The 22086-nt window shown below is 37.7% G+C and overlaps 1 protein-coding gene across 3 annotated transcripts in view; it reads right to left on the reverse strand.

Moving 5' to 3' along the window:
* Positions 1-584: 584 nt before the first annotated feature.
* The window catches only part of LOC145448424 (lipoxygenase homology domain-containing protein 1-like), a 59668-nt gene continuing 38166 nt past the window's right edge, over positions 585-22086 (reverse strand). For all 3 annotated transcript variants that reach the window (XM_080326811.1, XM_080326812.1, XM_080326810.1), the window contains 23 exons: positions 21894-22033; positions 21333-21420; positions 19741-19950; positions 18965-19166; positions 17859-18034; positions 16392-16515; positions 15766-15878; positions 14141-14403; positions 12780-13034; positions 11957-12121; positions 11480-11608; positions 10767-10933; positions 9968-10124; positions 9011-9223; positions 8119-8248; positions 6417-6547; positions 6087-6277; positions 5254-5551; positions 3987-4138; positions 3574-3694; positions 3259-3462; positions 2964-3070; positions 585-1951 (listed from right to left, as the gene is read on the reverse strand). In XM_080326811.1, coding sequence (XP_080182937.1) covers positions 1750-1951; positions 2964-3070; positions 3259-3462; positions 3574-3694; positions 3987-4138; positions 5254-5551; positions 6087-6277; positions 6417-6547; positions 8119-8248; positions 9011-9223; positions 9968-10124; positions 10767-10933; positions 11480-11608; positions 11957-12121; positions 12780-13034; positions 14141-14403; positions 15766-15878; positions 16392-16515; positions 17859-18034; positions 18965-19166; positions 19741-19950; positions 21333-21420; positions 21894-22033 — 3938 coding nt within the window. In that variant the 3' untranslated portion in view covers positions 585-1749. The remainder of the gene's footprint in view (positions 1952-2963; positions 3071-3258; positions 3463-3573; positions 3695-3986; positions 4139-5253; positions 5552-6086; positions 6278-6416; positions 6548-8118; positions 8249-9010; positions 9224-9967; positions 10125-10766; positions 10934-11479; positions 11609-11956; positions 12122-12779; positions 13035-14140; positions 14404-15765; positions 15879-16391; positions 16516-17858; positions 18035-18964; positions 19167-19740; positions 19951-21332; positions 21421-21893; positions 22034-22086) is intronic.

Genomic DNA, 22086 nt, shown 5'->3' on the forward strand with positions numbered 1-22086 from the left:
CCTACCTTGGTTTGCGCTCTTTACTCCTATAATATCTTATGATTTTATTCTCATCTTCGTAATATAGTATTAAGAACATGACTTCAAAACTTGAAAAAATCATTCGGGTCGTAAGCATTACCGGTATTTGCTACAGAAAAGGAGAGGCTAATATGCCGTGCTCACACCTATACCACCCCTGATAACGTGAGGTGCTATAGTAGAGTTGCTTTGGACAGAATCATGTTTTCATAGTATTACTACCCTCTGCTTTCTCTTTATATTATTATATATATTTTCATATACTCAACTTATAGTTAATATCATAACATCTATAATATATAATCTATAGTCTATATATCATACGTAAAATTTTAGCTACATAATAGCAAACTAAATCTCGCAATCCACTAACTTGCGTGGGAGGGGTCAATCCCCACCTATGAAAACCTACGGGGAAGAGATCTAGTCGTAAGACGTATTTCTGAATTGAATTCTAATCTATAGAGAAAACTGTGTAGCGATCATACGAATTCTAATGTAATCTGAAAAAGTTTCTAGTTGCCAACTCTGCCTTGAAAGCCGATACTGATATAAGACCCACAAATGCTCTTTCATTTATTATCGATATCAAAGTTAGCAGTGCCGAGAGGCCTCACATCATTACGGCCACACACGATACAAGTTAAGATGAAGGCAACAGAATAACGCTCCGAGATTCATCCATACAAACGCTACTGTAGTGCAAAGTATCAGATGCCGACTACAAAAAATATTGCAATTGGTGTCATGAAGTCATAACACAGTATGCTAAGATAATGTCATGGTTTTTAAAAGTTTTTGTACACGGGTTACGAGTGATGGCTTAAGAAAAATTGTTATCGGACAAGAAATTATGGATAAATTATAAACAAAATAAGGACATGGCAATACAAAAAGATACATAGCTTGTATTTACAGTAGCGTTGCTCAAAAATAAGATTTTTTTACGCTTTGAGAAAACTTTCAAACCAACTACATAAACTTTTAATAATAAAAATCAGTAAACCATAATTGTGGATAAATGAACATGCAACGATAGATTTGGAGACAACCGATTCAGTAAAACAGTGTGATACAATACTTCTAGCGGGAAGGAATGCATTCAAAGCGATAGAGTTGTAGCCAAAGCTGTCATCATTAGTGTAAGCCAATCAGGTCTAAACAAAATGTACAAAATACATTAACATCTATCTAAATATTGAAGTGTACAATGTTTTGTGATATAAATATAAATATGATACAGTAATCGTTTCATATATAATCTGCTACATAATTTTACTAAACGATACACAGTTCGATAACGAGAATTCACGAAAATCTTGTTTTCGCATTTTGAAAGGCGAAATCGAGCAAATAGTATGAAAATAGGGTTGTTCAAAAAGTTTTCAACAGGCTATCCCATGAAATTATTAGGTTGCCTAAAAAACGATCCCTAACAAATTTGGCTCTATTTCGATTGGTCTTAGCAAAGTTATATGAGTATAACATTTCGGATTTCAAACAGTTCGTGTGGGTACGGTAATTCTATAATAATTAACGAATAAATTTCCCATCGTAAATACTATTTTCTTCAGATCCAAATTTTTTTCAACTCTAATAACTTCGCTTCTGCAGGTTGACATTGAGCCAAATTTTAATGTACAAAAATGTCATTTCTGAACAACCCCGATGAAGAAATATTCAATATACAGTAAAATTTTCACACAAAAACAACATTTTAAAACAGGCTCATCCTGTTACGTTCGATTTTTCTCCAAATTTTGACGAGCCGTGCAGAGATTCATTGTTACCAATTCTTGACGAAGTTGGTTTACCGTCTGTGGGCGGGTGCGGAGAAATGGGAAGTTTCGGTATTGTTTCCGCGTTTTGAACACTGGTAACGTCCAGAGTTTTTTCGATAAACGTGTCTTTCTCGAGATTGGCAAGCCACCTGAAAAACAGATACTTGGAGATACTGTTGGAGGTACAGAACTATACCATCGAGAAAAAAAATTGATTTTTAAATAAACCTGAACCACATACGAAACAGGTAGTACAGGGGCGGCCAACCTTTTCGACCAGAGGGTCACATTAGATTTACAAACCATTGCGCAGGCCACCACAATGTTGACAACCTTTTTTTAGTCGTCCGTATTACTACGCTTAAAAATTGATAACAATTATGTCATGAAAACTCTGTGTGCAACTGTGCAGTGTGCATTCATGTCCTGGTCGCGCGAAGCCCGAAATTTTTTCAAAGGTAATGAATGAATTTGACCAATAAATATGTTACTTGCATACATTTGGGGGTCGCCTCTGTAAACCACTGGGCTCATTTGGCAAGGACAGGATTATTCGGCGTTTAGCCATAGCAATATCGAAGGTTACGGTGAACATCCCTCTATCATTTTGTGCAAATGTTTCATCGACGACAATCTCGCTGCGAGCGCACAAGCGAAGTCGCATGTTGGACGACACATTATCTCCTAATTGCGAAAATAGTTAGACTCAATTCTGTAAATTACGGGAATTTATAATTTTCAGGAAGGGGCTCCAATACTTACCGCAAGAAATCGAGCGACAATAAATCATGCACAGTGCTAAGAATAATTACAAGTGAAACGAATTTGCGACGAAATATTCTACTTCATGGTCATATACGAAGATCTGCGATAAATGTGACTGGCCTCTGGTTACGCCAATGCGTCGGAACTGACGTTTTAGTCATCATCAAATTTCGCGGTCAGGCTAATCAAATTTTGGTTGGCCTTGCAATTTTACGTGATGTTATAACTAATTTCGAGAATTACCTAGCGGGCCACACAACACGGGCTGGCCGCCCCTAATGTAGTACAAAGATCAATTATTTGTGGTTGTCTAAAAGGTACATATTTGAATTTTCTGCATACTCAAATGATACGCAAATACTGGATTCATGATCAAAGCACTCGGCAGTCACTTACTTTTTGCAAGAGAACAAGAAATTATTGGGATTGTTGGAGGGTTTTATCGTGACACTTTCCAGCCACCAACCCATTTTCGCATCGTTTCCATCGTGTCCGACGGTTACCTGTAAAAGTATGTCGAAACAAGATGTTAATTTCGAGAACATGCCAGGCCTACAATGCTTACTTTCATATATACTGAAAAACCAGCACTTGTGCATGACAAACTCTGATGCCGTAGAAGGCATTGTAAAGTATCCATTCCATAATGAAGATGATAAAATGTAATCCGGAACTTAAAAGAATATCTTGCCTGTTTCAAGTCGCCCAGATCGACGCATTTCAAATGAAATTTTGACTCCGTGCCTTTTCCGAACATGTCCATCTCGGCAGCACCTAGCAGCCATCTTTTTCCGCTGTCCAAAACAGGGGCACCATGCAGCATAACGTACACGTTTGCTGTAGTGCCAGCTTCTTCAACGTCTCCAGTTTTGATAGTCACAGTGTAGTTGATTACCTATTGATATAGACTCAGTCAGTAGGAGTATTATTTACAATAGTATATTGAGCTCATTTGTTGATACACAACGATTTGCCAGTGTCGTATCAATATTATCGGAACACTAACATCTGAAAACTTCGATTCCTCCTTTGGTCTGGTCGGAATGAGCTCGATCCAATTTGTACCGGTTTGCGTTTCCTTGCCGTATTGTGCTGCCGTGTCAAACAGTACCGCTTCGGGAGAAAAGCTGAAATTTTAAACAACTTAAAAACCAGGAAATCCGAAGTACTGACTTTTACAACTAGATGATTCTAGCTGTTGCACAATTAGACTAGAGAGCAAAATGTTGTTAATGTAACTTAATCTTCCTGGTCTTCCCGCAAATGCTACAGGATCGTGCGAAACGAGCTAAGCTTGCTTAACAAACATTTGCCATTTCCTTCTAAATCAGAATTGAATTGAATTTTAAAGTTTTTGTAAATTCAATCATTCTAATTCTGATCTATTTTTGGAGAAGATGAACATGTTTTGTTTCTCACCTGAAATATTCATTTGTCGCGCAATTTCGTACGGTGACTTTGAGCAGGGTTATCTTTTTAATTTGACTTCTCATCGAGCGATGGTTGTCCTTGAAGTTCTCAATTCCGACTCCCACTTTTCTCAAGCCGTTCAGCGCTTCGCGTGGCTGTACCTGGGTAGTCAGTGACTGAGATTAGTGTTTATTCCAACAAACTCTTGGAGGCAGACAACTTCAATATACATTGAACAATATATTGATATTGACAGGGATGTAATGACTCGAGTCATGACACGCACTCGAGTCGTGATTTTCTGATGACTCGACTCGATTCATTTTTACAAAATACGGAAATGACTCGACTCGACTCAATTTGTGTATTGACTCGACTTGGACTCGAGTCATTGCGCATGACCCGAACCAAGTCATGTGACTTGAGACTCAGACAGCCAATACAAACATTCCATTGTAATTTCGAATAGTCAAGTATCCACACTATTGGGATTTCGTCTATTACTACTGGTACCATAGTTGAAAATTAGGCCAGAAACTGTTAAAAGTGAGGAAAAAATGAGTGTAATATATATGCGAACGTTTGGATATCACCAAACAGAGTTATCAAAAGTGGATTTCACAAGACTTCAATTGGTAACTGGGCAGTCAACACAATGACTTGGACTCGGACTCGAGTCATAATACCATGACTCGGACTCAACCCTCTGCTCGCTGACTTGGACTCGGTGGTGAATTGAGAACGACTTGACTTGACTCGAGTCAAAACTATAAAAATGAGATTGACTTGAACCCTGTGACTTGGTTACAACCCTGGATATTGAAATAAGCCGGAATACTGTTGGCTGACAATCGTCAGGGCTAATAGTCAGCAACTACTAGAGCCAAAGATCATTAATTTTTCTGTTGCACGATAGAATATGTCAATTTATACAGAATAACAAAAGGAACGACGCCCTTTATTACCAATTTTATCAGATCACCACACAGCAAGATAGCGACACAGTTTAAAGATAGAAAGTCAGACCTAGACCTGGGCCAATGCATGCACACCGAATCAAAACATCCCATTTACAGGGCGTTTCAAATCTGCTTAAAAAGCCCTTCGATTCCAGGGTTGAATGAGCGGAAAAATCTTGTTTATAATCGTGCCATAACTTGTAAACTACTTGTAATTCATTTGAAACAAGTTCAAATACACTCAGATAAAGTCACAAGTCTGATTTACGAATTGCATGAATCAAACACAAAGCAAGCTGACTTCATCAATACTTTACCTTGCTGCTACTCGCGTAACTTTTCCCGGAACCAGTCAATTTTTCGTTCAAAAACTCCAAATCGCTTTCTCCCTCAACTCCATACATTTTCACAGCCAGAGTCGGCAAAATCCTTCTCATTTTGACCTCTGTAAGGTCATTCTCTACGCTTTGTATATCCCACAGAGTGGATATTCCGAATGTTTCCACGGCCCCATTGGCGCGTGGGTTGACGTGGGGCTTTGGAGAATGAGAGAGAGCGACGTTTGGCAGAGATAACTTTATCTCGCTGTTAGGTATAGCTGTCGGCTCGATCCACCTTAAAATGAGTGTCATTTCGGTTCAACTTTGTAATTATTTCAGTAGTTTCAGACCTGGTCAGTAATCAAATTCTAATCTGATTTGTGAAATGATTTCATGTTCTCATTTTAATTATAATCAAATTTCTGTTTTTCTGTAGAGCGAGTCATGAGCCAAGCTCAGAGTACACACAATTGCCATGCTCATGTTTATGTTTGAACTTGATTCAATTTCAATTTCAATGTTTTTGCGAGCTCAGTAATTCTAATTCCAATTTAGTTTGAAAAAAAAACTGTGTAGCTATCATTCTAATTTGGAAAATGAGTGGTTGTCATTCTAATTGTTATCTAATTTGAAAATAAAAACTGTGTACAGTGTGTAGCTATCATTTTAATTCTAATCTAATATGAAAAAAAAACTTATTATCATTCTAATTGTAATCCAACATGAAAAACTGTGTAGTTATCACTCTTATTTTTATATAATTATAATAATGTTTAGCTATAATAGTAATTCTAATCTTGTTCAGATAAAGCTGAAAATGAGCAACAAACCTCCCGTGTTCGAACACAAATTCGTCTTTTGAGAAAAACCCTTTCTTCACTTTGACGCGGTCCAATTTCCATTTCACATTTTTCTCCCCCACTCTGAGAGACACGCTTTTCACGGCCGGGCCCAAATCGACGGCTTCCACAAAGAGCATGTCCATCTTGCCCGGTTGAAGAATGGCTTGACCAGAACTGCCCTGGAAGTAGGTACAGAACTTCAATATACAATGGTATATTGATATTGAAATAAGCCCGAATATTCTCGGCTGACACTCGACAGAGGTAATTGTCAGCAACTAGTAGAGAATTTCAAAATAAATTTGTCCGCTGCATTACCGTTTTCTTGCGTAGCTGTCGCCAACCCGTGTCGCCATTTTCCCCAGACAACAATATTTCGACTTCCGTCTGTCTGTTTGAATGCGCTGTGGATTCGGTACCGGTGAACAGCATGATGTAGTAATCGCACACTGAAAAAGGACAGGAATTATGGCAAAAGGAACGCAGAGTACAACTCAGACTCGTGCAAACTAATGGATTTGCAAAACGTGCAACTAGAACTATAACCACTCCCCTTTCAAAACTCACAACTAGAACAAGAAATAGAACTACTCCCTTTTCAAACTCTCAAACAGGCAGCTAGAACTAGAACCAAAACAGCTCATTTCTGCAAAACTCCTAGCTGGAAGTAGCACTAGAGCTACTCACCTTTCAGAACTAGATACTAGAACTAGAACTACCCCATTTTCAAAACTTGAAACTAGAACTAGCCGCTTTTCAAAACTATCAACTAGAGCTAGAGCTACTCTACTTTTCAAACTGGCAACTAGAACTATAGCCAAAACAGCTCATTTTTGAAAACTCACAACTAGAACAGGAACTAGAGCTACTCACTTTTTAGAACTGGAAACTACAACTAGAACTACTTATTTTCAAAAGTTTAAACTAGAACTAGAACCCTTTCAAAACGACTAACTAGAACTAAAACTACCCCCCCTCCTTTGAAAACTATCAATTAGAGCTAGAACTACTCTCTTTTCAAACTCTCAAACAGGCAGCTAGAACTAGAACCAAAACAGCTCATTTCTGCAAAACTCCTAGCTGGAAGTAGCACTAGAGCTACTCACCTTTCAGAACTAGATACTAGAACTAGACCTACCCCATTTTCAAAACTTGAAACTAGAACTAGCCGCTTTTCAAAACTATCAACTAGAGCTAGAGCTACTCTACTTTTCAAACTGGCAACTAGAACTATAGCCAAAACAGCTCATTTTTGAAAACTCACAACTAGAACAGGAACTAGAGCTACTCACTTTTTAGAACTGGAAACTACAACTAGAACTACTTATTTTCAAAAGTTTAAACTAGAACTAGAACCCTTTCAAAACGACTAACTAGAACTAAAACTACCCCCCCTCCTTTGAAAACTATCAATTAGAGCTAGAACTACTCTCTTTTCAAACAGGCAACTAGAACTAGAGCTAAAACGTCTCACTTCTTCAAACTCACAACTAGGACTAGAACTACTTACTTTTCGGAACTGGAAACTACAACTGGAACTGCCCCATTTTCAAAACTCGCAACTAGAACCATTTTCTTTTCAAAATTCACCACTATATCTAAAGTTAGAATTACTCCATTTTCAAACTGGGAACTAGAACTACTCCTATTTTAAAACTCGCATCTAGAAATGAAGCTAAACCTACTCACTTTTAAAATTTACAACTACAACCAGAAAGACTGGATTTTCAAAACTCGCAACTAGAACTAGAACTGCACACTTTGCAAAACTTCTAACTAGAACTCCTCCCTTTTCAGAACGCACAAACAGAGATAGAACTAGAACACTCACTTTTCAAATTTGCAACTAGAACTAGAACTACTGGGTTTCCAAAACTCACTAAAACCGGAACAAGAACCACTCACTTTTCAAAACTCGAACTAGAAGAACTAGAACTACTCAAAAAGCCAGCAGATAGCTGACCGTCAACTAACTATATTTGTGGTTTGCACAGGTCTGGTAAAAGAGCAAATTGTGTACTTGACAGTGTCTTTGTTCTTGATCTCATGACAGGCAGTTCACGGACTACGTCCCGATTGCTTCCGTCCCAAACTGCGTCGTCGAATACAAAATGCAATTTCTCTTTGGAGTCCGTGTCCGTCATAAGGAGCTAAATGAACAGGAATACGGAATGGAAAACACAGCTCGACTTGGTGATAACATCTATTGTAACACTTGAATGAATACAGAATGGAGGAAAATGTATGCTTTGCTGTTACACTATGTACCGATATGGCGATGCACAGGTTTGATGGTGTTAGGTCCAGAGAAGGTGCAGTTGTGCAACAACTTAATGTTCTTAAGTTAACACACCCAATATCTAGCATGTAGCTTACTACGTAAATTCATAACGTACTGCACATTGTAATTAATAATTACGCAATATCTGTACATTACAAAACTGATAGTATGTCATATCACTGCCATTTTGCGTTTGTCGCTAAGATACTTCCTGCACTTTCAAAAGTGGCCACATCCAATTTAAGAATTCAAATCATAGTATTTACAACGGGTAGATCTATTATAAAAATATTTAAAGAATTTGCCACCGTAAAGACTCTTTTTTTCAAAGCCAAAATTTTGCACGCCAATAACTTTGCTTCTACTGGTTGGAATTTTCAAAATTTTCATATATATTTTTATCAAATAAATCCACAACTTTTTTCTCCTATAGCAATGCCTCTATAGGTTGGAACTGAGCCAAAATTGGTGTACAGTGTTTTATTTTAGGTATCCAAACAATTTTATCACGTAGCCAAATACAATTTGAAAGTAAAAGTTATTTTTGAACCGCTCTACTTCTACTGTTACTTGAGTAGTGAGATGCTGGGCACTTTGGTTACCCGTGGCAAAGGCAAAAGCAGACTCGTACCTCTGCAAACGGCCATCCTTTTCTCTCTCCTCTACTTTTGCTGGCGACTCGAATTTTGAAAAATCCGTCATCAGCCTGGTCGACGCTTTTTTCTTCTTGCGGAAAATTAACAACAAATTCCGCTTCGTTCGCCTCGAATTTGCATTGTTTCGTGACGGTGATGTTCTTCCCGTCGTCGTGTTTCACGTAAAATGAAACTTTTCCAATAAGTGGCTGCGAATTTTTTTCAAATCATATCAGAATTAGAAAAATTTCTGAAAAATCTATTAATACAGTAAACAGCTGTTAAATAAATGACACTAATTAGAACGAAAATCTTGTGATCTAATTCTAATCTAATTTATGAAATGTTACTGTGTTTTAATTATATTCTAATCCAATTCTGGCATTCCTGAAAATGCTACAGGAGAACTGCATAGTGTGAAATGAGCCAAGCTTGCTGTACAGGTATTTGACAGTCTCGTGCTTATGGGAATAAATTCTGATATGATATGAAATAAACTTGATTTTCGTTGCATTTCGGTCTACTTCAGAATTGAATTGAATTTTCAAGTTTTTGCGAATTTAGCAATTCTAATTTTAAGCTATTTTGGAAAAGCTGAAAATTTTCTAGTTCCAACTCTCCAAGGCTTCCTCGTTGCGAAAAAAGTAATCAAACTACAATTCTCGTTGATAAACTAAGTCCCAGCGTAAAACGCATATAATCAGGATTGTAACGACTCGAGTCATGACACGACTCAAGTCGCAGTTTCTTATTGACTCGACTCGAGTCAATTTTTGTATTGACTCGACTTGTACTCAGAAGTGAGTTGAACCCAACTTGAACTCGAGTCTTAACACTATGACTCGGACTCGACCCTTTGCACTTGGACTCGGTGGTGAATTGAAAATGACTCGACTTGACTTGAGTCAAAACTATAAAAGCCAATTTGACTTGTGACTCCCGAGACTGCTTACCTCTTCGTTATAATCAGTGACAAAGTCTTTTGCTTTCAACCTGCATTTCCATTCTCCTTTGGTAGGCTGAAGAAAATTGTTTGGATAACGAAACTTGGTTCCGGTTAAATGCAGTTCTTTTTCCGTCACTTTCTCATCGACACAATCGTCAAGCCATCTGAAAACAAGTCAGGTATGTTATCGTGATGGTCACTAATTGAGCGAACATACTTGTTGCATTGACATATGCGTTGGAAATTGAAAAAATGTTCAATTATTGTCAGAAAAACGGTGTCAAAATCACTTGTGGCATGAAAAAATGTGTCAAAAATTGAAAAAAATGTTTAATTGTTGAAAAAAACGTGTCGAAATAACTCGTAGGGATGTATAATGTGTCGAAAATTGAAAAATAATGTTTTATTATTAAAAAAAAATGAGTCGAAATAACTAGTAGCACTGAAAAATGTATCGAAAATTGAAAAATAATGTTGTATTACCAAAAAATAACGTCAAATTGTTCAACAAAATGAGTGGAAATGATATGTAGCATTGTAAATGCATTGTAAATTGAATAAGAAATGTTGAATTGTTGAAAAAATGTGCCGAATGACTTTCCACATTGAAAAATGCGTGGAAAACTGAAACAGATGATGAAGAGGCGAAATAAAGTCGTCAAAATAAGTTACAGTGCCTTATTGAAAATTTTGCTGAAAATCGTGAACAACGTTAATTGTTGGAAACATGGGAGGCAATTACTTGCAGCATTAAAAAGTGTGTTAAAAATTGAAAAGTGACGTCGAAATAAATGTGTCGAAATTACTTGTAGCACTGAAAAACGTGTTCCGCCGTCTTCTCATTACGTTCTTCCTCAACAGATATTTCTTCCAAAAACCAGCCGGCCCCCAGACCTGCCCCGTCGTGCCTGACACCCATCTTACGGGGCGTCCCGACGTCCAAGGTTTCCATCAGGAAAGTTTCATGGCTTCCCTGCAAGTTTCAAAACCTTATTTTGAGAGCACTGCCACCAACCAGAGTAACGAAGTACTTTTATTTCTCTTGAGTACTCACATATTAAAGAGACTATTGGTGCTTGTGTTAATTCTTAATTAGGTGCGTATGATTTTAGACTGCTTCCACTTGTCAGTTTTTAGGACAAAACTACATACTTTTCTAAAAAATAGAAAGCACTTTTGGGATAAATTAGCATTGTTTCAGCCCCTTATTACCGTAACTGAATATATTCTTGAAAAATGCTCCGATTTGAAAAGTAATTAATCATTTTACGTTAGTCTTGAAGACACATCCTGAAATTTTAATACTAGCCACCGATCAACTGCTGAAGTATTTGATATTCATACTGAAATAACCCCGAATATTTTCAGCCGACACTAGTCAACAACTAGCAGAGAATTGGAAAGAACATTATATATCAACAACTGTATCACGAAATATGACTCAGCTGTGGCTGAAAACAAGTATCTTCGTCTTCATTCTAATCCCAATCAAGGGAACAAATTAGTACTGCAATCATACCATTGCAAATGAATTCCATTTTGAGCGAGGAACCGGCCTCCATCCAGAATCACCATGGCTTCCGTATAAACGCACAGAAACGTTCGCGTCTGTACCGCCACTTGGCATATCCCCAGTTCGAAATGTAATCTAAAAATATATATTCGTGGGTCAGTTGGCTGTAAAGCGGTTATATCTGTGGAGGCGTGATCAACCCACAGCCTTGTCGCGAAGTGCAATGAAATATTGGGTCAAAAAGATACTAAACAATCGTTAATGTGACCTTGACCTGGAAGTGGCATTTTATTCATAGTGGTCGCTTAAACGGTGCACATTTTAACATTTCACATCGTTAAAGGTTCAAGTTAAAATCCGGTTTTATAGGTAGGCCTATTTGCTCAAAAATTCAAACATCATTCGGGGATATCATTATAACTGGCTACAATAAATCAACAATTTTCCACGGAAAACCGAAGCTTGGGGTCGCATGTCTCTTACTTTGTAGCAGTGATGATCCAAAGGCGGAACGTCAGGCGTCACAAGCGGTATATCAACATGGATTTGTCCACTTTCGTCGTTTTTCAAGGTTTCCATTTTCTTGTGCTGCGTTTCGGGCACATGGTAGAGAAACTCCTGATGGGTATCGACGTCCTTCAATTTCAGCTGAAATCATTGAGAATCGTAGTTGAGTTGATATGACTGCTGATCTACTTTTTCTCGCTGCATAACCCTTACGAGTTATCTGCATGTATGACATGACCCTTGGAAATAATGTTCTAAAAAGTGTGCACAATTATAACACCAACTACTGTATTTTCAAAATGAACTAGAACTAGAACTGTCAATTTTCATAATCCGCAATTAGAACTAAAATTAGAACTACTCGCTTTTCAAAATCCGTAACTAGAGCTTGAAGTACAACTACTCACTTTATACAGTTCCCAACTAGAACTAGAACTAACCAAAACACAGTTAACCATGTAAATGGTTCTTTACCAGCGTCCCCAAACGCGCAAGTAATACATGGTAGTGTTTGAAATGTGTGGTTAGATGTGAAATGTGATTCATTTTTGCTTTTGTTGTGACTTAGTGAAAATTAGGCGGTTCCCTGAAAGCTTGCAGATTTTTTGGGTTTACCATCATTTTACTGCGATAGATGAGCTTGGCGCCAATTGGAATCGAGCCAAATTTGGTGTGCAATGTTTTTTTAGGCCGCCTCACAATTTAATCAGTGAATCTCCGGAGTCCGGAAAAAAAAGTTATGTTTGAACAACCCTAAGAATATAACTTATTCAATTGTATACTGTGATTTGTTGGTCACCTTCGTTAAACTGGGATCCCATTCCACGCAACGAAGGCGCAGAAGATAAAAAGTCCCGATCGCATTTCCCAACAGCAGGCGCGATTCAACAGCCCTCATGTCTGAGTGCCTCAATTCTTTCTGCACCGGATTCAAATTTGAAATCTGGATCCGATCCGACGAGCCTTCCGTCCCGAAGACCTGGACGGACACACGTTTCTTTTCTAGGTCCGTGACCATGGCGATTTCGTCTGGCTTTTGGCCGGACACTTTATCCTGAAAAGGCAAAGGTTTCGTTGAATGGGGAGGCTTGGCGTTAGAATTGGACAGCTTGAAATTTTCAACTTCTTAAAATTAGATTAGTATCAGAATGATAGCTACACAGTTTTTTTCAATTTGGATTAGAATTAGGATTTTTGCTACAGCTTTTATTCCAAATTAGATTTGAATTGGAATGATATCTACAGTTCAATCCAAATTAGATTAGAATTAGAAGGATAGCTACACAATTTTGTAACAAATTAGATTAGAATTGGAATGATATCTAAACTTTTTTTCCAAATTAGATTAGAATTCATATTGTAGCTACATTTTTTTTCAAAATCAGATTTTAATTAAAATGATAGCTACAGTTTTTTTTCAAAATTAGATTAGAATTAGAATGATAGCTAGTTTTTTTTTCAGATTGTAGTAGGCCTACAGTTAGAATTATTAAATTCTAAAAAAATTGGAAATGGAATATTCTGAAAAAAGAGAGTAATAAAACAAAAAACAAGATTGGTTTATACCAAATCAAAGTCGATTATCATAAGCGTGAGAATGGGAAATGCCTGTACACCAACTGTGGTCTCGTTGCGCACTATACAGTTCTCCTATAGCATTTTCGGGAAAACCAGAAATTAAGACTAGAATTATCTACTGGGCTATCATGAAATTTTGGATATGAGAAAAATGGTGATTACGTTGGAAAATTCTTAATTATATCAATTATAGAAACTAGCCACCGTTATTACTATACCGTACTACGAATCTAAAATATTGAACACCAATAACTTCGCTTCTACTGGTTGGAATTAAGGCAAATTTGCTACGTATCCTTTTTGAGACAACTCAACAATTCCATTGTGTTGTCAGTGCAATTTGAAAAAAAAAAACTATTATTGTTTTTATAAATTCAAAAATATTTAACGGAACCTTGCACGGGTTGGAATTGAGCAAAATTAGGCGTGCAGCGGTTTTGTTAGCAAACCGAATTATTTTATCGAATTAGAATCAAATTTGAGGAAAAAGGTTATTTTCGAACCACCCTACTGTGCTAGTACCGACCACTCCCCATATCCACCGACCTCAGTTACCGTGTAAATCAAGCAATGTAAACCCACCTGAGTGTAATATAACGTCAGATTCCAGACACCCTGCGATTGCTTGCGCACTGTTTTCAAAGACGATTGATTTCCGCCCCCAACATCATCGGCGTAATATTCCGACAACGCGAATTCTTTCTCCATCACTTTCTGTTCTCCCGATAAAACAAACCTTTCTTCCGGTTCTGATTTGTAAGCCGTGGAATCTACGTTGGGGGTGGCGCTGTGGCTTGGATGGTCGTCAATGCATGCGCATATCGTGTTAATTATCCAACCGGTACCTGCACGAAACAAATGTTACAGTATTCGAAGATATTATTTGACATCATCATCATCATCATCAATGGTTTTATTAGCAATTTTATCAGTTCAATACACCACAAAAATGCGATACAATGAAAAGACAGGAAGATGTCGAAGCGACAAGGAGTAGTCTATGGAATCTGACACCCACCTTGGCCTAGGCGATGTAAAGAGGAGGCATGCACACTGAATGAAAGTAAAGAAGATAGTATAGAAAAAGAATGCGACAAGAAATAGGGCGGCATGTCATGGGAAGCGAGATCGATAGGTCAGTCGTGGTCCGGTAATCTTGAGGATGGACTGTATTTATTTAGTAGTAATTGCTTGTATTTCGACTTGAATGTGGACATGCTCGTCGACTGTCGGATGGCCGGCGGGATACTGTTCCACACATCAGGTCCGGCATATTTGATGGAGCGATGACATATAGAACTTCAATATACAATTGAATAATCCATTCACATTAGGGCTGTTTTATTGGGTTTCGAAAAATTCAAAATTGTTGGCTGAAAAATGCTGCACACCAAATTTGGCTCAATTCACACCTGCGGAAACAAAGCTATCAGAGTTAGCAATCCCATGAAATTGCTAATTGCCTAAAAAACACGGTACAAGCGAATAAGGCTCAATTCCAACCTGTAGAAGCAAAGTTATCGGAGCTCAAAAATTTGGATTTGAAATAATAGTATTTATGGTAACAATAATTGAACACTTTCCCACCGTAAATACTATTTCTTGTGAATCAAAAATTTTGAATTCCAATAACTTCTCTTCCACAGATCGGAATTGAGTCAAATTTGCTATGCATCGTTTTTTTAAAGCAACTTAACAATTCCTTGGGGTTGCCAGTGAAATTTCAAAGAAATCTTTCAACTTTTTTTACTAAAATAGCTTCGTTTCTACTGCTTGGAATCGAGCCAAATTTGTTCTGCATCGTTTTTTAGCCAACTTAACAATTATATCGAATAGCCTGTAAAATTTAAAAAGGTGATTTTTGAACAGCCCCTAATCCACATATACTTGGAAAACGTACTTTTCAATACCCTAAAGCGGCCTTTCTAGTTTATTTCCGTGTGCAAGCATAGTCAGTAAAGCTGTTCTGGTTGAGGTTCTGAAGTTTTGGAAGTGTGCCTTAAGCTAGATATCATATTTTTTAATATCGGCTTAATATTTCTAGGTTATCAGCGAAGGTGCTTGAAATTTGATATCAAACTAGGATGGTTTCAAGGCTTTCATGATGAGAGGAAATAATGAAAACTATAATTTGCATTGATAAAACAGCTCATGGTACTCAAAACAATGTGCCCAGCGCTACTCATGATAAAATCTTGAACACATACCCGGATTTTCATCTTCATAATACACAGCTACAGACGACAGCCGTCCCAAGTCAACCGCGTCGAGTCTGAACACGTGCGAGTCTTCCTGTTCCGTGTTATGGAAAGGTTGCGATCTGCAAATATGGATGAAGTGTTTGATAGGGTTACCATATTTTGGGAATCTGAAGAGGACTCTTTTTAAAAGTTTCCAGACTGTGTTTCAATTAACAGTATTCATGTTTAAGGCTGCGCATACTGATTTGAGTACTTGAATTTGAATCGAGTATTAATTCTGATGATTCGACTCGAGTAGTGACAGATGATTTATTAAATGACTGAAATTATGCGTTCCTTTCCATGAAGAGTTAATTTATCAACGAGATTTTTAGTTTCAATACTATTATCCACTGTGGAAGCCTAGAGACCTCGACTGTTTATACGCTTTTTATTATGCCTTTAACGTTTGATAAGGGGCACAAGAAAAGTCGTCAAGTTCAATAATTATACTGCAATGAATGTAGTCTTGAAGCAATATTTTCTTTGCATCAAATATGTAGTAATCGATTCAATGCAGCCCTGTGCTGTTTTGCAAACGTGTACTAGATTTACTGCTCTCATATATTAATGAATCAATATAAATGACTCACCCAACAAACAAAGTCCTGTACCCCGAATCTCCAGAGCTACCGATGAGGTTTAATCGTAAAATTCCGGACGGCGATCGGTTTGGATTAGCGGCGCATAATGTTACTTCCACAACATACCTCAACACTGATAGGAAAACGGAACTATTAGTAGAGCTTCTCGAAGGTACAGAACTTCAATATACAATTGAATAGTATCTTGATATTGAAATGAACCCGAATATTTTTGGCTGACACTCGTCAGGGGTATTCGTCATCAACTAGTAGAGAATTGGAAAGAACATTGTATATCAACAATCGTATCACACCCGATTATTCAAAATTTCATGCCGGTGACGGACACGATTGTTGATATACGCTGTTCTTTCCAATTCTCTACTAGTTGATGACGATTACCCCTGACGATTGTCACCCAAAACAATTCAGGTTCATTTCAATACGAATATACTATTAATTTAAAATATTTCAAACGTCATTCCATAAACGTTGCTATATATCATGAAATATAATTGATTCCTTCAAAATAAAGAACTATTGTGCTTTTGCGGTATCATGGTTTAATCATTTCAAGGAAACGATTATATTGCATGATATCAGGGTTGTTTGTTTGTTTTGGGGTATTCACGGTGTTTGTCGACTACTATGGTCATTTACACCAGGCCGATATTGTTATTATTTTTCTGTAACTGCCGACTTATAGCACGGCCCACCTCTAGGCTTTTGTAAGACACCGCTGACGCGGATGAGGTGGCGAGGAGGAGCCTAGGTAAACCTCAGGGTTGCAATGACTCGAGTCGCGAATTTTTGGTGACTCGAGTCATTTTCTTGAAAATTAGAAATGATTCGACTCGAGTCAATTTGTGTATCAACCCTGCATCAATTTGTGTATTGACACGACTTGGACTCGAGTCATTTTCTTAAAAATTAGAAATGACTCGACTGAAGTCAATTTGTGTATTGACTCGACTTGGACTCGAGTCGCTGCGCATGACTCGGACCAAGTCATATGACTTGAGACTGGGTCTACTAAGACCGACATCTCATTCTAATTTAGAAGAATAGCAAAGTTATCACACTATTATGATTTCGTCTATCAGTACTGGTACGTAGGAATGCTACCAGAAACTGTTAAAAGTTAAGAAAACTAATATATTATAAATGCGAACCATTCAATATCACCGAGCAGAGTCGTTAAAAGTGGGTTCCACATGATATTACCTCGGAGCTGAACAGTCAACACAATGACGTGGACTCAGACTCGAGTCAAAACACTATTACTCGGACTAAACACAGTACTCTGTGACTTGGACTCGGACTTGACTCGGTGATGATTTTAAAATGACTCGACTTGACCCGAGTCAAAACTATAAAAGTGAGATTGACTTGTGACTCGGAATCTTGTGACTTGGTTACAACCCTACATGATATGATCTTAAATATAATACCATATTATACCACAAGTCATCTTACCTTTGGGTAACGGCGCTTCTGGCTTGAGAGCTGGCAATTCGCAAACAGTATGTCCACCATCGGTCAGGAGTTGCGTGTGAAACGCAAATTTGATTTGTTCCTTGGACCGCGTGTTCTGCATTGAGACGTCCTCCAGCGCCAAACTGACTGCGTCTTCGTAATTGGGTATCTCGACCCTGCAGACATGCAAGAATGAGTTGAAACAGACAACCTTGGCCCACTAGATAATTCTATTAGAGAAAAGTACCGGTAATTTAATTCTGATCTGATTTGTGAAATGTTTCTACGCTGTAATATTAATTCTGATCTAATATCCGGATTATCTGAAAACGATTCACGAGAACTGTAAAGTGCAAAATGAGCCAATCTCGGTGTACATACATTTTCTATTCTCCTCCTTATGACAATGAACTCTGAGTCGATATGGACTGAAGTTGATTTTTGTTCTATTCCTTTCCAATTAGGAATTGAATTCAATTTTCTAGTTTTTGTGAATTTAGTAAGTCCAATTGTAGTGCAATGTTGAACAAATTGGGTAGCTATCAATATCATTCTAGCCTAATTTAGGGAAAAACCTGCTTACCTGATGTGGAACAAACTGAATAGATATAATTGTAATTTTAGTCTTTTAGCTTCAATTCCAATTATGATCTAATTCAGAACAAAGCTGCAGCTTCAATTCTAATTCTAGTCTAATTTAGAAAAAACCTGCGTACCTAGATTTTAATTCCAAGCTAATGTGGAATGAAGTGAGTAGCTATAATTCTAATTTTAGTCGTTTAGCTTCAATTCCAATTATAATCTAAGTCAGAAAAAAACTGTAGCTTTAATTCTAAATGTAGTCTAATTTAGAAAGATCTGCGTATCCAGCATTCTAATTCCAATTTAATTCGCGAAAAAATTGAGTAGCTATCATTCTAATCCCAACCTAATTAGGAAAAAACCGTGAAGCTTTCATTGTAATTCTAATCTAATTTGGAAAAAAATGTACATGGCCCTAATTCTAGTTTTTACCTAATTTGGAAAAAACTGTGTAGCTATAATTTATATTGTAATCTAATTTTAAAAAAAGCTGAAAATTTCAAGCTGTCCAGCTCTGCACTCACCTCAGTTTGTAGAGCTCCCCGACGTCTTTCAGATCAGCCTGGGTCTTCCATTTCTTGCGCCCGCCCGCGCTCCATTCGCCCAGCGACATGGGCCGACTCTTTTTGGCACCGTTGCTTCCGTAGAACGTACTCATCAAATGAATCCGTTTCAGATTGCTCGTCTGCACATCGCTAACGAACACGTTCAACTCCCACATGTCATCTGTTGTCAGAGGTACGCTCAGGAATAAAGCACCTCTACCTTAGTACCATGGAGCGGTAATTTCAGCACTATGGTTGTAATGACTCGAGTCGAGTAGCGATTTTTTGATGGCTCGACTTGACTTTTTTCAAACGCGCAAAATGAACCGACTTGAGTCAATTTCTGCAATGACTCGAACCAAGTCATATGACTCGAGACTCAAACGGCCAAGAACGACATTTCATTGTAATTTTGAAGAATAGTAAAGTAACCACAGTATTGGGATTTCGTGCATTGGTGCTGATACTTGAAAATGCGACCAGAAACTGCTAAAAGCGAGGAAAATTAGTATATTATAAATGCGAAACATTCGATATCACCAAACAGAGTTATAAAAAGTGGGTTTACCAAGACTTTAACTGGAAACGGAGTATTCAACGCACTGACTTGTACTCGGACTTGACTCGGTGGTGAATTGAAAATGACTCAAAACTATAAAAGTGACTTGTGACTCGGAGCATTGTGACTTGGTTACAACCCTGTTCATGGCAGACGAACTGAATGAACGACTCTCTCTTTTCTTTATCTGACTCACCTCTGTCATTCTCTCTGCTCGACATGGGCCCGAGCACTTCCAGCTCCTCCTCGTTACCTTCCAAGTTCATCAATCCCACCGGGAAAAGCCGTCGCGACGTTTTTCGATCTCCGACGCCGTCGTCGAGCCACAGGTTGCAAGGGAACACCCACTCCTGAGACGCAAACTCTCCGGCGCGCAGAGTAGCTTTTTCCACAAACCAACCGGCGCCTTTTCATTGATAAAGAATAAAGAATTTTTCAAATTTCACTGCGCACCCCAAGAAACCAGCGCCTGGAGCAAAGCTTGCTTTGCAAAGCACGGAAAGATCTAGTTTTTTCTGCACAATTTTAACGAGAAGAAACTCTTGTGCATACAGAGCTTCAGTATGCAATTGAATAACACATTCATATTGACATAATTGAATATTTTCAACTGACACTCGTCGGGGGCAGAGCTGGACAATCAGAACATTTTCTGCTTCTCTAAATTAGATTATAACTAGAATTACAGCCACACATTTTTTTACGAATCAGATTACAATTAAAGAGACAATTAAATAGTATATTCATATTGAAATGAACCCGAATATTTTCGGCTGACACTCGTCAGGGGTAATCGTCAGCAACTAGTAGAGAATTGGAAAGAACATTGTATATCAACAATCGTATCACAAAATGTGACGTCACCAGCAAGAAATTTCGAATGAGAGAGCGTTCAATGTACTATTTTTAGGTGATACACGAACTCCTTTTGTTGACAGAGTTTTGGTTGGTGTATTTTGATAAACCAACCAAAACTCTGTCAACAAAAGGAGTTCGTGTATCACCTAAAAATAGTACATTGAACGCTCTCTCATTCGAAATTTCTTGCTGGTGACGTCACATTTTGTGATACGATTGTTGATATACAATGTTCTTTCCAATTCTCTACTAGTTGCTGACGATTACCCCTGACGAGTGTCAGCCGAAAATATTTGGGTTCATTTCAATATGAATATACTATTTAATTGTATATTGAAGTTCTGTACCTCCACGAAGCTCTTCAATTAAAGAGACACATATTATTTTCCAGTATGGACTAAAATTAAAATAACTGAATTTGCAAAAACTAGGAAATTGAATAAGTTCAGTTTGTATCATATCAGATTGCCTTCTATAAGCACGAGTATGGCAAATCTTTGTACAGCAAACTTGGTACGTTTGACACTATACAGTTCTCCCATATCATTTTCAGGAAAATGAAAAAATAGATTAGTATTAGAGCAAAGAAACATTTTACAACATTAGAATTAGATTACCGGCAATTATCTCTAAATATTAGAATTATGCAACTAGAATTATCTAGTTATCCAAGTCTTGTCAGGAGTAATCGTCAGAAACTAGCAGATAATTAAAAAGAACTTTTCATATCAACAATTGTATCACCAAATATGGCGTCTCAAGCATTTTACGATACGATTGTTGATAAAGATTGTTGTTTTCAATTCTCCACCAGTTGCTGACGATAACCCCTGACGAGTGTCAGCCGAAAATATTCGGGTTTATTTCAATATCCAGCAATATCAACCAAAAGTACCATAGGTAGGCGCGCTGGTAGCAGCAAATTCTTACCGAATCCTTGTCCATCGTGGGACAGAACGATTTCTACCATTCTGCCGAGGTCGACCGCTTCCACCACAAATATATCGACGCTGTTTCTCTGTGAAGAATAGACTTGTACGTTAACGCGCACATATACACTTCTACATTAGGGCTCTTCAAAAATGACTTTTTTTCTCAAATCGTACTGGCTACTTGATAAAATTGTTAGGTTACTTAATTTAAGCCTACACACAAAATTTGGTTCAATTCCAACCAGTAGCCGCATTGCTACAGAAGAAAGTTTCTATTTATTATACAAAAATAAATAACGTCGAAAAATTTGGATTATGAATAAAATAGTATTCACGGTGACCAATTCTTTCATTATTTATTATAGTTGTGCCCACCGTAAATACTATTTTATTCAAATCCAAATTTTTCGACGGCAATAACTCCGCTTCCACTGTTTGGAATTGAACCAAATTTGGTGAACATCGTTTCTATAGACAACCTAACACGTTCATGGGGTGAAAATTTTTTTTTGTTATTTGCCTTAAAATTGTGATGAATATTTTACATATTTCTTGATACCTGGAAGACATCGTTTGCGTTTCTCTTCAGTATCCTGTGTCCAGAATCGCCGCGGTCTCCTTTCAAAAGAACGCTGACGTTTGCGTCGGTGCCAGCACCGTGGCGATCCCCCGTGTACACCGTCACATTGTAAAGTATAGCTGCAAATTTTAAATCCGAGGGCTTAGAACAAAGTTAGACAAATAGAACATTT

The sequence above is a fragment of the Botryllus schlosseri genome, chromosome 10 (genome assembly GCF_051294905.1).
Source record: "Botryllus schlosseri isolate E-star chromosome 10, Bs_hap1, whole genome shotgun sequence".
Taxonomy (NCBI): domain Eukaryota; kingdom Metazoa; phylum Chordata; class Ascidiacea; order Stolidobranchia; family Styelidae; genus Botryllus; species Botryllus schlosseri.